Here is a 15148-nt window from a genome sequence, read left to right as displayed (position 1 = left end):
ACCAAAATATTTTTGTCCTTGTTTGTCAAACATTGTTCATAGATGAAAATATTTGTTACAGGAAGAAAAACCTGTCTTGAGAAAATCTTATTTCCCATTTTCCCAGTGTTGTAACAGCTAAGCAGACAACTCTCAGATTTGGGCTGACATGCTGCCATTTCAGGAGCCTAGAACAACACAGAAGTAAATTTTTCCATATTTTGATTCATTAAAGGGATACTTGAACATTGACCCTCATACTGTATATACAAGCTATGTATGTAAAAATGTGAGCACTAAAAGTCATCCCCCAAGAACATTCTAGTGATTTAAGGGGCTTTTTATGGTGATTTTTGCCACTTTGGGTATATTTTTCATGTCAACTTTGTCTACATCATAGCAGGGAGGCAAGCACTGTAATACGGATTATTTCCTGGCTTGGTTTGTCACATTCTGTTATACGCCAGAATAATTCATCCATTTTCTAAACCGCTTGTCCCCACGGGGGTCGCGGGGTTGCTGGAGCCTATCCGAGCTGTCATCAGGCACGAGGCGGGGGACACCCTGAACTGGTTGCCAGCCAATCGCAGGGCACACAGAGACGAACCATTCGCACTCGCACTCACACCTCAGGACAATTTGGAGTACTCAATCGACCTACCAAGCATGTTTTGGGGATGTGGGAGGAAACCGGTGTGCCTGGACCTCAGACCTGAATATTATTGAAAATCTGTGGTGTGATTTAAAGCAGGTTCTCTATGCTTGGAAACCATGAAACCTGACTTTACCTTTGGATTGTCCATATTATGTGTACTATGTGTCCTCTCTGCATCCATTGCAGCCTGGTCATCCTGGAAGAGGGACCCTCCCATCTGTGGTCTCTTCTCAAGGTTTCTCATTTCCCCTAGTAGGAGTTTTGACTTTTTCCTTGATCTTCTGGGAGTTTAAGATCAGGGGATGTTTGAGAATAATTGTCAATTTTTGCACGTCGTCCTGAATGTTGTTCGCTACCAAAATGTGGGTACAGAGGCCGAGCTCTACCGGAGTCAAATTCCTTGATTGGCATGCTCAAACTTGGCAAATAAAAAAGATTGAGATTGAGAGACTGTTATTTCCACAAAAGGAGGATCTCCTAAATATTGCTGTCATTAAGTAATGATTGCACACTTTCTATAAATCCTATAAACTTAATTTCAATTCTCAAATATCGCTATGTTTGTCTGCTATGATATATTTAACTGAAATTGCTGATTCGAACAACCAATGATTTCTAAAGGAAAATCTTAAAAATGATTAGGGGTGCCCAAACGTTTGCATACCACCATCTGACCCTGGCTTACTGGTCATTTGCAAAGATTCACAAGTGAATGACACTATATTTCAGTTTCTGCACCCAGCCTGTAGTTGAGCTCAAATGAGCTGAGAAAATAATTGCTTCAAGTTCTGTTCAGACACATTCACTCAAAAGATTTGTTTTTTTTCAACAGAACATACATGAACGACACAACACTAGTGCGAAGGCACTCCAGACACACGACTTTGGATACATGCAAATTTGTATACGAGCTATTAAAAAGTCTTACAAAAAAAGCTTTACATTGCAGTATGTGATCCTTTGAAATAATTGCTCACCTGGTCATCCAGGCGGTCCAGATGGTCCAAGCTATAGGAAACACTTGGCAAGTAGTTGGTGGTGTGATGCTGGGTCCTGGAACCTCTGGACAGGTAACCATTGGTTGGAAAGATGTCAGGTGACATCATCAAGTTGTTATTGCCAGTATACATTTTGTCGTATATGCGTCTGTGAGGAGACAGTTGTCATAAAAAATGAATATTAGTCTTCAACTGTGCTGTCCTGTATCTACATATACGTAATTTCCGGACTATAAGTCGCGTTTTTTTTTCATAGTTTGGGTGGGGGGGCGACTTATACTCAGGAGCGACTTATATATGTTTTTTTCACAAATTTTTACTTGATCATTAAGACATCACTTACAAGTATAGTTGACCACTTCCCATGTTATTTTTAGTATAGTTGATCACTTCACATGCTTTTACATCTTTATCTTGAACATATTCAAAACATAAAAAAGAGAAAACATCAAATAAAGCAATTAACACTTTAAAGCACCATATCCAAGTCCACTGTCTGCTGTATGTACACTTGCTCCATTTTTGCTCCTCTTATATTTATTATTATTATTTATTATTATTTGTTTATTTATCATTTATTTATTCAACACTCTTATTTATTCATTGTTTGTGCCTTCTTGGGTTTTTTGTGTTGCTTGTATGCATGTGTGTACGATCTCACCGAAGGATAGTGGGAACGTAATTTCAATGTCTTTGTGTGTCTTAGTATATGAAAAAAAAATCGACGACAAAGCAGACTTTGACTTTGATAAAACAACCAAAGAAACAAAACAAAAAACTACATCTGAAAAAAATATATATTTTCAGACGAAACTGGATGAGGGCGCTCTAAATTTCACCGTTGGCCGTGACTCATCAACTGGGTGGGCTTAAGAAAAATGGCACCAAAAAGAAACTCATATTTTGTAGGTTACAAACTTCAAGTTGTAAAATATGCAGCTGAAAACAGTAATCGAGCAGCAGAAAGAAAGTTTGGAGAACCGTGATGTACCAATGGATTACTATTTCAAGTGACGTCAGTAGCACGGCGCGGCGGTTGTTTACATAATGGACAAACGTATCCACGTAAGGACAACATCGGCATCATTAGCGGTGATCATTTCTAAGTGACACGGAGGACAAAGAGTTTGAAGGAATTAAGGATTTGGAGTGACATAGAAGGTTTGAAAAACTATTATGGCTTTTACGCACGCCCGGTCCGACTCTACTGAGTCTGGGGCAGGTGTTGTGCTCGATTTGGTTCCCCCGTGAGATTTTGTTCCCCCTGCCGCGGGAACGCGCACGCCTTGTTTGGAAAGCGAAAAACCGATGCCGTACGGCGTCAGCACTATGTTGTTTTTAATAAAAACATGAAGAATTCACGTTTGCGTCAGTCAATTTTAATTTTGGGAACAAAATCTCACGGGGGAACCAAATCGAGCACAACACCGGCGCTCGGCCGAGTGGCTGTCCGCGAACGGTGCATGGGGCTCGGACATGGCCATTACGCACGCCCGGTCCTCTGCCATGGAGCTCTCGTGTGTGGAAGTCCACGCCGCCACACGCTTGGAAGTTTGTTTTGTTTAATAAAGAGCCATTTACCAAACCCACGTCTATCCTTTGTTAGGTTACGGATTCTAGTTATTGATCTGACTCCAAATTGCGATCAACACTTAACACATAAATTGTTATGTCCTAATCCACACACTGGCGCACCTAACAATTTTGCGAGTTCGTTCTGTCAAAGAGAAGACCAGTAGATCAATTAGACCAAATTTACCAATTATTTATTCCTGACAAAGCGCACTAATACAGGCCTGGGTCCCGGGTCCCTCACACTAAAACTCGTGCGTTTTTGTGACCACCAAAAGACGACACATTCTTCCAGGTTGCCCAGTTTTAAAGAAACACAATATGAATATTAAAGCATGCAAAATATTGTGAGATGATTGGTCGACGGCCATCTCCTCCCCGCGTCGGCGCTATCGCTGAGGTCAGGTGGTTGGATTTCCCCGCGAAGCCGGGCCACATAGACGTGCTGTTGTTCTCGTTCCTCAACGACCTTGAGATGTTCTCGTCCGGTACTCCCTGTCTGGGCCTATACACAACACTTCAACGAAAACAAGTTCATGCAGTTTGCCTGCACATTCTTCGCCACCCACCAATCCACACGAGCGCTCCAATACTAGATATTATATTAATATGATTATAAGTTTAACACAACCTTAAAAATATGTTTGCAAACTGCCGAAAGCACATTTCCCTTTACCTTGTACTTTGTTAACGCTACAATATAGTTATATACTAGATCTGTGGAATAAAGACGAGGCTGACGTCATGGCGCACGCGCAGCGATGTTGACAAAGGACGAGGAATTTGATCGATGGATTTAATGGATTTAAAGTGCACGGATGGTTTGATAATATTATTGGCTTATATTATAGTTATTTGAAATATAGTTTATCTATCGTTATATGAGCCTGTGGAATATTTTGAAGTGCAAGCGCCCTCAGCCGCGCGCACCCATTGTTGACAAAGAACGATCGATGGATTTAATGAATTGGAGTGACACTGATGGTTTTATAAACATGTTATTCATGTAATAGTTGTCCTTAATCACTCTATATGTTACGTCAGGCCCGTTCTCAGCTCTTTGTTTGTGTTTGTCACGTTAGCATACCTATCGTTTAGCCTGTTGTTGCTATTTAATGAATTTGAGTGACACCGATGGTTTTATAAACATGTTATTCATGTAATAGTTGTCCTTAATCACTCTATATGTTACGTCAGGCCTGTTCTCAGCTCTTTGTTTGTGTTTGTCACGTTAGCATACCTATCGTTTAGCCTGTTGTTGCTATTTAATGAATTGGAGTGACACCGATGGTTTTATAAACATGTTATTCATGTAATAGTTGTCCTTAATCACTCTATATGTTACGTCAGGCCCGTTCTCAGCTCTTTGTTTGTGTTTGTCACGTTAGCATACCTATCGTTTAGCCTGTTGTTGCTATCGTTTAGCCTGTTGTTGCTCGTTCATGACTGTTTTTGGTGTGGGATTTTGTCGAATAAATTGCCCCCAAAATGCGACTTATACTCCGGAGCGACTTATATATGGGTTTTTTTCACTTTTTGGGGCATTTTATGGCTGGTGCGATTTATACTCCGGAGCGACTTATAGTCCGGAAAATACGGTAGGTTTTAAGATGCTATACACCTTCACTGAGAGCCCACAGCAAAACGAGTGCAGACGCCCCTTTCTTGGTCAAACAGTCAGCGAGTTGCTCCTTAGTCGCTGACCACAGGATCTGCTGAATAGTCCCAGAACTAAGGAGTTCCTTCATACTGCTGATCTCGAGCCTGAGTCTTTTCTCTGTTACAGATTTGGTGTATTTGATGGCGTCAAAAAGAGAGTGGTTGTCGGTTACGCAAACAATAGGCAAATTGTTTCGTTTACAGTCACCTGTGGTGAGCTCTGAAAACAGTGTGGCTAAGAAGACTACACTGTCAATACCATCTCCAAGTGCCAAAGTCTCTCCTGCTAAAGTGCTTTGAACAACTCTCCTGATCCTCTTTGAGTGCCAGCATATAGGTGAGAATCTTCCAGTTTCTCCCATAAGCATGATGAGATGACCCGCTTGAGTGTCTCCATCTGGAAGATTTCCCATGGACGAACCACTGAACACCACCAGCTTTAGGGAGCTGTCTTTTCCCAAGTACTGAAACTTCAAAGTCACGTCCTCTGACTTAAGTTTCCTGATCAGTTTATTTGCACAATGCAGAGTCTGGACTGTGGCATGCTTTGTACTGGATGCTAGGATGGATATGTCACACATTATGTCAGGTCTGCTTTGTCTCACTACCCACAGTATCTGGGCAATCTTTGACTTGAGCATGTCATGTTCAGTGTCTCGCTGTGTGGCTCTGGTAGGGTCAATAGGAATGGGTTGAAGATTTTTTATGTACGTCCATTGTTGCACCTGTATTTCATGCTCCACAGAGAGAACCTCCATTCCAATGTAGCTGTGGCTGTTGTGTTCTTCACGTCCAATTTGAAAGACAGCTTTCAAGTGTGAAATAACTGTCATGGAGAATCTTTCTGAACCCCCCTAGATGAAGTCGTCCACATGACAAGCAAGGACTCCCATCACATTGCCAGAGTCATCTAACCAGTAAAACACTGCAGGGTCCACTTTTGTACGGGGGGGATGTAGACATTTCTGGTTAACTCTTTACCTTGCAAAAAGGCTGCTTTAATGTCCATAGAGCTCAGCTGCCATTTCTTTTGAGATACAACAGCCATAATCACTTTTAAAGACTCTGAGGCACATGTGGGTGAGTCTTTTGGGAGCTCGTCTGTGTTCATTTCCTCAAAGCCTCTTGCAACTAATCTGGCTTTAGGTACGACCCCCTGTGGTTTCACAATCAGTATGTCCTCTACATGGCAGTCTGTACATAAGTCAGCAGGCTCAGTTGGACCCAACTGAAGATTGTCCACTTGTCCTAAGTCCACTGATCCAGTTGTGCCAGCAATTTCCTCAGGTTCTGTATACTATAAGTTGTACCAGTTTTTGTATGTTCCAGTGGACTTTCCTGCCCGGCTGAGGATTTTTCTGGTTTGTGCTTGGCCACTTACACTGTATGTCACTACCTGTCCAGTTTTCAGCTTTAGTCCTTCAATAATAGTATGTGAACGTGCTGATGTGTGAGGGGGCTCATTGTTATCCTCAGCATCTTCATCGTTTGAGGGTGCCTCTTTTTCACTTTCATCTACAGTGCTATTTTCAAAAAGTCCTGTTTCTGGTAAGGTCATCAGCCATCAACCCTTCGAAGTCTGGATTGATGCACACGGACATAAGTGCCCCCGTGGCGAAAAAATATCACCACACCATCTTGGCCGATGACCACACCTGGACCTTTCCACTCTGTCGAATCCACCCGTTTATAGTAAACTTTATCCCTTGTTTCATATAGGTCATCAGTGGGTCACTGTTGTTAACGAAGGGCTCTTCGGATCCGGTCAGAGCATTCTGCTTCTGTGAATGCTTTCCTTGTGGCATGCAATGCTGAGATGTGCTGGGCTATCCAAGTAGACATGCTAGTCCCTTCCAGAGCTGGCGGCTTATCAGTGAGAACTGACGGCAGATTTGGGTTCTGCCCAAACACAAGTCAGTAAGGACTGTAGCCATGCACATTATGCATAGAGTTTTTTGCCATCAGGGCCCAGTCAAGGGCTGTCTTCCAATCACATCCGTTGTCTCTCTTTACTTTCAACAGGATTTCAGTGAGGGTTTGATTATGCCTTTCTAAGAGGCCATTGCTCTATAGCAGGGGTGGGCAATTAATTTTTACAAGGGGCCACATGAAAAACCTGAGTTTTGTCAGAGGGCCACACCTACGATAACTTAAACCTGCTCAATTTTCTTCCATTGTAAAATGCACTAAATTATTTATTTTGAATAGTTGGTACTGGTAATTAGAAGAATACAATTATTATGTTTATATTTATATTAAGCTATGTGAAATTGCGGTGTATAGGTCAAATAAAAAAACAATCATTAATCAGTGTAATTTATTCTTAACTTCTTTAACTTCCATGTTAAAGTTTTCAGCCAAGTCCCTCATTTCTTCATTATTAAATTCACCCCCATTGTCAGTGAACAGTCTGCGTGGAGGGCCATGAACACTTATCCAGCAATGAATAAAGTGCTTCACAATTTCTTTGGGTTTCTTTGTGGTAATAATGCTCCCTGCACTGAATCTTGTGAAGTGCTCAATGGCATGCAAATACCACACCCCTGGCTCTAGCTCATCTAAGTCCATAGTTACAGTTTCATTGTAGGCTGAGGCCATGGCTAGACCTACTGCTGGCCTTTGCTTTGGTTTACTATACCTGATGCATGTCTCACAGTTCTTCACAATTTCATGCAGGATTGTGATGCACTCCTCATCAGTATTACCTGAGCAGGTCAGTAGTTTTTTCAGTCTGTCAACTGAGGCATGTCCAAACTGTTTGTGCAATTTCAATAGCACCTTTTGTTTCTCTTGTTTTGTCATATGTTCTGTCACAATAAGGATGTCGGTTTCATTTAGGATGTCACTTCCATCTGGGGTATTTTTGTCCCTCAAGTTCACACAATAATGTCCTGATGATGTTAATTCAAGTTTCACTGGTTGCTTGAACATTATGGCCTTGTCATTCTCAATGTCCAAAACAGCACCAGCTCTTTTCAGCGAAGTCTTGCTTAAAAGCAAAGGGATGTCGGTTGGGACAACTTCTGTGTCAATTTGGCATATAGTTTGTGCTATCACAGCTGGGATTTTCACTTTCTTTGTAGAATGGACAATTTTCCCGTCACCAAACTTGAATGGTCTTGCACTTTTCACATCTTTCATTTTCAATAACTCATCCTGTGTTAGTTGACTAACATAATGATCAAGCCATTTTTCACCACACACTGTTCTGGTGAAAGCTGTATCAATTACAGCAGATCCTAGAGACTTCACCATGAAAATCTCTGTGTTAGTCAATGCATCTTTAGACAATAAGGTAATGTTGCATTCATCAACCTCCGTTTGTCTTTCTTCTTCTGTTAGTTTAGCATGTTCATTTTTGTGGGGGCAGTCTTTTGCCCAGTGATACACTTACAGTGATACAGGTTGCACTCGTCCTGTGGAATAATTGGAGCCGCAACTGACAACAAGTCTGACGTCTGATGTACTTCCGAGTCAGCAGTGGTGTTTTTTTTTTGTTTTTTTTAAGTGACACAGAGGACAAAGATTTCGATGGATTTAATGATTTGGAGTGACACGAATGGTTCGATAAAATTGTTATTTATGTTCTAGTTCAGGGGGGCAAATGTTTTGACTGATGGGCCGAATTTGGTTCTAAATTTAGACCGGGGGGCCGAACCAGGAGCAGATGGATGTAGTGTTTGTGTGAAGTAATAGAAATGACATGTAAAGGTCATTGCATAAAAGGTTTGTACTTTTAGTAGGTAGTAAAGCATGGATATTCAAAAAAAGCTTTTTGAAAACAAATACATTTATTAACAGCATTAAAAAAAATATTTCACCAAAAAACTACTATCAGTGTTTCTCATTATATACGACACTGTTATTATGAATACCGTATTTTCCGGACTATAAGTCGCTCCGGAGTATAAGTCGCACCAGCCATAAAATGCCCCAAAAAGTGAAAAAAAACATATATAAGTCGCTCCGGAGTATAAGTCGCATTTTGGGGGGCAATTTATTCGACAAAATCCCACACCAAAAACAGTCATGAACGAGCAACAACAGGCTAAACGATAGCAACAACAGGCTAAACGATAGGTATGCTAACGTGACAAACACAAACAAAGAGCTGAGAACGGGCCTGATGTAACATATAGAGTGATTAAGGACAACTATTACATGAATAACATGTTTATAAAACCATCGGTGTCACTCCAATTCATTAAATCCATCGATCATTCGATACCATAGCAACAGGCTAAACGATAGGTATGCTAACGTGACAAACACAAATGAGGAGTTGAGAACGGGCCTGACGTAACATATAGAGTGATTTAGGACAATCATTACATAAATAACATGTTTATAAAACCATCGGTGTCACTCCAATTTATTAAATGCATCGATCGTTCTTTGTCAACAATGGCTGTGCGCGGCTGAGGGCACTTGCACTTCAAAATATTCCACAGGCTCATATAACGATAGATAAACTATATTTCAAATAACTATAATATAAGCAATAATATTATCAAACCGGGCGGCTCGGTGGGGCACTGGGTAGCACGTCCGCCTCACAGTTAGGAGGTTGCGGGTTCGATTCCACCTCCGGCCCTCCCTGTGTGGAGTTTGCATGTTCTCCCCGGGCCCACGTGGGTTTTCTCCGGGCACTCCGGTTTCCTCCCACATTCCAAAAACATGCTTGGTAGGCCGATTGAAGACTCCAAATTGTCCCTAGGTGTGAGTGTGAGTGCGATTGGTTGTCTGTCTCTGTGTGCCCTGCGATTGGCTGGCAACCAGTTCAGGGTGTCCCCCGCCTACTGCCCGATGACGGCTGGGATAGGCTCCAGCATGCCCGCGACCCCCTTGGGGACTAAGCGGTTCAGAAAATGGATGGATGGATGGATATTATCAAACCATCCGTGCACTTTAAATCCATTAAATCCATCGATCAAATTCCTCGTCCTTTGTCAACATCGCCGCACGTGCGCCCTGACGCCAGCCTCGTCTTTATTCCACAGATCTAGTATATAACTATATTGTAGCGTTAACAAAGTACAAGGATAGACGTGGGTTTGGTAAACGGCTCTTTATTCCTCAAAATAAACTTCCAAGCGTGTGGCGGCGTGGACTTCCAGACACGAGAGCTCCATGGCAGAGGACCGGGCGTGCATAATGGCCATGTCCGAGCCCCATGCACCGTTCGCGGACAGCCACTCGGCCGAGCGCCGGCCCCCGACTCAGTAGAATAGGACCGGGCGTGCGTAAAAACCATAATAGTTTTTCAAACCTTCTATGTCACTCCAAATCCTTAACTCCTTTAAACTCTTTGTCCTCCGTGTCACTTAGAAATGATCACCGCTAATGATGCCGGTAGTCCTTACGTGGGTCGCGCAAACGCGGTGCGACTGACGTCACTTGAAATAGTAATCCATTGGTACATCACGGTTCTCCAAACTTTCTTTCTGCTGCTCGATTACTGTTTTCAGCTGCATATTTTACAACTTGAAGTTTGTAACTTGCAAAATATGACTTTCTTTTTGGTGCTATTTTTCTTAAGCCCACCCAGTTGATGAGTCACGGCCAACGGTGAAATTTAAAGCGCCCTCATCCAGTTTCGTCTGAAAATATATATTTTTTCAGATGTAGTTTTTTGTTTTGTTTATTTGGTTGTTTTATCAAAGACAAAGTCTGCTTTATTGTCGATTTTTTTTCGTATACCAAGACACACAAAGAGATTGAAATTATGTTCCCACTATCCCTCGGTGAGATAGTACACATATGCATACAAGCAACACAAAAAAACCCAAGAAGGCATAAACAATGAATGAATAAGAGTGTTGAATAAATGATAAATAAACAAATAATAATAAATAATAATAATAAATATAAGAGGATCAAACAGACAGTGGACTTGGATATGGTGCTTTAAAGTGTTAATTGCTTTATTTGATGTTTTCTCTATTTTTTATGTTTTGAATATGTTCAAGATAAAGATATAAAAGCATGTTACGTGATCAACTATACTAAAAATAACATGGGAAGTGGTGAACTATACTTGTAAGTGATGTCTTAATGATCAAGTAAAAATTTATTAAAAAAAAACATATATATAAGTCGCTCCTGAGTATAAGTCGCCCCCCCACCCAAACTATGAAAAAAAACGCGACTTATAGTCCGGAAATTACGGTAATCGTTTCCATCACTTCAGTGCCTGCAGGTCAGATTTATGAAATATGTTTATCTAATGAGGCGAAATCACATCAAACGGCAAACATTCTGACCAAAAACATCATCTTGAAGAATCTTTGAAAAAATACATCTAAATAAAGTAATAAAGAAATCAATAGTATTGTTGGTCTCCCTTTTTTGCAAGTGCATCATGGTCTGGAATAAAATTTGTTGTGGTAATTTTTGTCCAATCTTTTTTTAAACACTCGGCACTCAGTGTCCACCTTTGTTTTCCTCGGGCCACTCATTTTAATGGAAGGATTCCAGGGGAAGGTTTGTGGGTGGCATTAGCGTAAAACTGTATCTGAAAGCTCAGCGCGCGAATTACGAGAATGCTGACGTCACAGCCCACATTCGAAATTCAGCACTGATGGAAATAGAGCGCGGAGGGTCCGTACTACTTAGAACGTACACGCACTTGTGAGTGTGCACCGAGCTTTCTGACACGGCTTCCGGGAATAAATGCGCGGGTGGGCGCTTCCCCATCTATTGGGGAAACATACTAATTGCTGGGAAAATTACCCTAAAAAAAGTTTAATAATACAATTTATTCAGGTTTGGCGGGCCGGATGAAACGGCCCCGTGGGCCGGATGTGGCCCGCGGGCCGTAGTTTGCCCATATCTGTTCTAGTTATTTGATATATAGTTCATATATAGTTATATGGGCCTGTGGAATAATTAGAACTGCAACTAACGACGAGTCCAACGTCAGCTCCGCATGCACTTTCGGGGTCAGAAGCGGGGTTGTTTACACAAAGAAGGAAGATTTCGATGGATTTAATGATTTGGAGTGACACAGATTGTTTGATAAACGTGTTATTTATATTATAGTTATTTGAATAACTGTTAATGTTACGTCAGGCACGTTCTCAGCTCCACGTTTGTGTTTATGTAACGTTAGCATACCGTATTGTTTAGCCTGTTGTTGTCTGTTCATGCCTGTTCTTGGTGTTGGATTTTGTCAAAAATAGTTCTCCCAAAAATGCGACTTGTACTCCGGTGCGACTTACATAGATATATTTTTTTCTTCTTTATTATGCATTTTATGGCTGGTGCGACTTGCACTCGGAGCGACTTATCGTCCGGAAAATATGGTATTTACAGTATTTTTCCATAATTGTTTGAGCAATACACAGGCCATAATTTGGAACTAGATCCTGCAAGAAACCACAATAGAAACTTGCTGGAACATTAATGATGAGAACGGGGGCGGCAAGAAGGGGAAATCCAATAATTGCCTGAAACAAATCTTAACATACAGTACATTTTGGCTGTGTTGCTAACTTACTGTGTTGCCATAGTTTCTGTTCGCGTCGCCCCTCCCCTCCTGTGTCTGCTCACAATCTATGTAATCGCTGTCACCTGCCTCTCGTTACCTGTCATGTATTTAAGTCCTGTCTGCGTGTCACTCCCCGTCAGATTGTTTCTTGTTTGTCTAGTCTGTTCTCATCTTGTTTCTCGTTTCACCTTTCTTGTGTTTGTCTGTCAGTTCTGTTATCCTCGTCTCCAGTCTAGCCTCTAGTCCATTTCCTCAATAAACCCTGGTCCAAGCTGCATTTGGTCGCTCAGCTCCATTCAATCCATGACAGAACAATCCGACCAATTCAGCAACCAGCACTTGGACCAACATTTACCAGCTCCCGCAACAACGGCATGGTCGCCACAGAGCCCCACCCAGTTCCGACGGCGCGGATGCTGTGGCCGCCACCAGTTTCGGCGGTGCGGATCCAGCGGCCGTCACACAGTCGGCCTTCGGCGGCGTGTGACGTGGGAGCGTCACGTAGAGCACCGCAGCGTCACTAGAGAGACGATCGACATTCCTACAGCTTTTCTAGTTTTTCCTTGCTTTTTACATTTTTACATTTTTTTCTCACTCGTCGCCTCATCAAACCACGTGTCGGGTCAGAAAACTCGGGGTTTTGGTTGAGATGCAGTCACATATCCCATTACCTATCCGTGGTCTAATCTGGTGATGGGGTTTGAGTTTCTCCTTGTTTTTTACATTTTTGACTCCACTTTTGGGAGTTTACTTTTGTTGAAAGTCGCGGATCGTCAATCCTTGCCATTTTGACCACGTCACTGTCCGGCTCTCAGCGGAGGCGTCGTGGTCGTTTGCCGACTGTCCATCATCGGACACATAAAGTATGGCTGTGGATCAAGAGGTTTGTACGGCTTCGTGCACCAACTGCACCCTTCTCTTAGAGAGGTTGTCCCTTCTAGAGGGACGTGTCCGCCAGCTAGAGCAGAATAGTGCGATAACAGTAGATGTGGCGGACACAGACGCGGACTGTAGTCAGCCCACTAGCCCAGTTAGCATTAGCCCCAAGCGGCTTGCTAATCGCGATGAGCCAGGTAAGACACATAGCCGTCCAAAGTCATCTCGGTCTACTGGCCCTCGCACTTTGGTCATAGGTGACTCCATTACCCAAAATATTACGCTTAAAAATCCAGCCACGGTAATGTGTATTCCTGGGGGCAGAGCACCGACATAGAAGCTAATCTTAGGGAGCTGACTCGCAATAGGCCTAGTCAACAACGTAATTCCAACAACACTAGCAACTCGGACATAGTGATACACATCGGCGCCAATGATGTGAGGATGAGGCAATCAGAGATCACAAAGAAAAACATAGCGAGGACTTATGATCTCGCCAGAAAGATGAGTCGGCATCAAGTATTTGTCTCTGTCCCCCTGCCTGGGAGAGGCACTGATGAGAGGTTTAGTAGATTAGTCTCCCTTAATCGATGGATGGCTGGGTTCTGTAAAAAGCAGGGACTGTATTTTATAGATAACTGGTCCTCCTTCTGGTGCCGCCCCGACCTGCTGAGGAAGGACTGGCTGGGGCACAGGTGATTTGACCACCTGTCAGGATGGGTTTGGAGTCTGTTAAGATAAAGTTAACTAGCGCTAGGCTAGATTTCCAGCATGCGCATCGCTCCTTGTGTAGACTAGAGCGTCACAGTTTGAATAGTGCTACAGTACACGTGAACATACTTTCTACTGAGGTAGTAGACAAATCCAATCACTCCATCCCGACCGGTATCGATGAAACGGTGCCTGTTTCAGAAAATATTACATGTGTAACAAATATTTACTATCAAATTCCCACGGTCGTATCGTCCCACCGCGCTAACAAACATTTGAGAGGTGATGTCAGGCCTAGAGAACACAATCTTACTCGCATTTCGTTTAAAAATCCTTCGATAGATACGAACCCTGATCGACCGATTAAACTTAAACTCGGTTTTATGAATATTAGATCGCCTCATACGAAAGCAGTTCTCGTTAATAACCTCATCACGGAACATAATCTAAAGGTTTTTGGTCTTTGCGAGACCTGGTTAAAACCTAATAAACTGCTGCCGCTTAATGAGGCCTGGCCTCCAAATTTTGTGAGCTCGCATGTGGCGCGTCCTCGAAAAAAGGGTGGGGGTGTCGCCCTCATCTCAAATTCCAATCTTAGATTTAGGCCTCGTTCGATTAACGTATTTAAAACATTTGAAGTTCTCACTGTCCGATCCACCACTTTACCATCATTTTATCTTGCTGTTATTTACCGTCCACCCGGGGCTTACTCTGGCTTCCTGGATGAATTTTCAGAATTCATGGCTGATCTAGTGACAAATGCGGATAATATAATAATCATGGGCGATTTCAATATTCACATGAAGTTACCGTCAGAGCCACTTACTTTGGCGTTTCAGACTTGAACTGATACGTTTGGTTTTACGCAAGCCATACAGGCAGCAACGCATGAGAATGGAAATACCTTAGATCTGGTATTATCCCGAGGACTTGCAACCTCAAATATAACAGTACTGCCATACACTACTGTTTTGTCTGATCATTACTTAATAAAATTAGAAATTTTAATTCTTTGTCAAAGACAAGTGAGCAATCTTTATCATAGCAGCCGTAATATTAACTCCATGACTGCAACTGCGCTATCTGAGTTACTGTCGCCGGCAACTGCCATATTTCTCGCATATATCGGCTCTATTGATAATCTTACAAATGAATTCAATGCGACATTGTTAAATGCCATCGACTCTGTGGCGCCGCTACGTCTGAAAA

The 15148-nt window shown here is 42.3% G+C and overlaps 1 protein-coding gene across 1 annotated transcript in view; it reads right to left on the bottom strand.

Annotated features, from left to right (window-relative positions):
- Positions 1-15148, bottom strand: part of LOC148401273 (uncharacterized) — a 115034-nt gene that overhangs the window by 16591 nt on the left and 83295 nt on the right. Inside the window, exons 3-4 of the mRNA XM_088368856.1 lie at positions 1612-1780; positions 72-167 (exon numbers count right to left, since the gene is read on the bottom strand). Coding sequence (XP_088224982.1) covers positions 72-167; positions 1612-1780 — 265 coding nt within the window. The remainder of the gene's footprint in view (positions 1-71; positions 168-1611; positions 1781-15148) is intronic.

This window comes from Syngnathus floridae, chromosome 2 (genome assembly GCF_059516105.1).
Source record: "Syngnathus floridae isolate MCC-2025c chromosome 2, RoL_Sflo_1.0, whole genome shotgun sequence".
NCBI classification, from domain to species: domain Eukaryota; kingdom Metazoa; phylum Chordata; class Actinopteri; order Syngnathiformes; family Syngnathidae; genus Syngnathus; species Syngnathus floridae.
The sequence above is the reverse complement of the archived record's forward strand: the minus strand, read 5'-3'. Positions and strand labels throughout refer to the sequence as shown.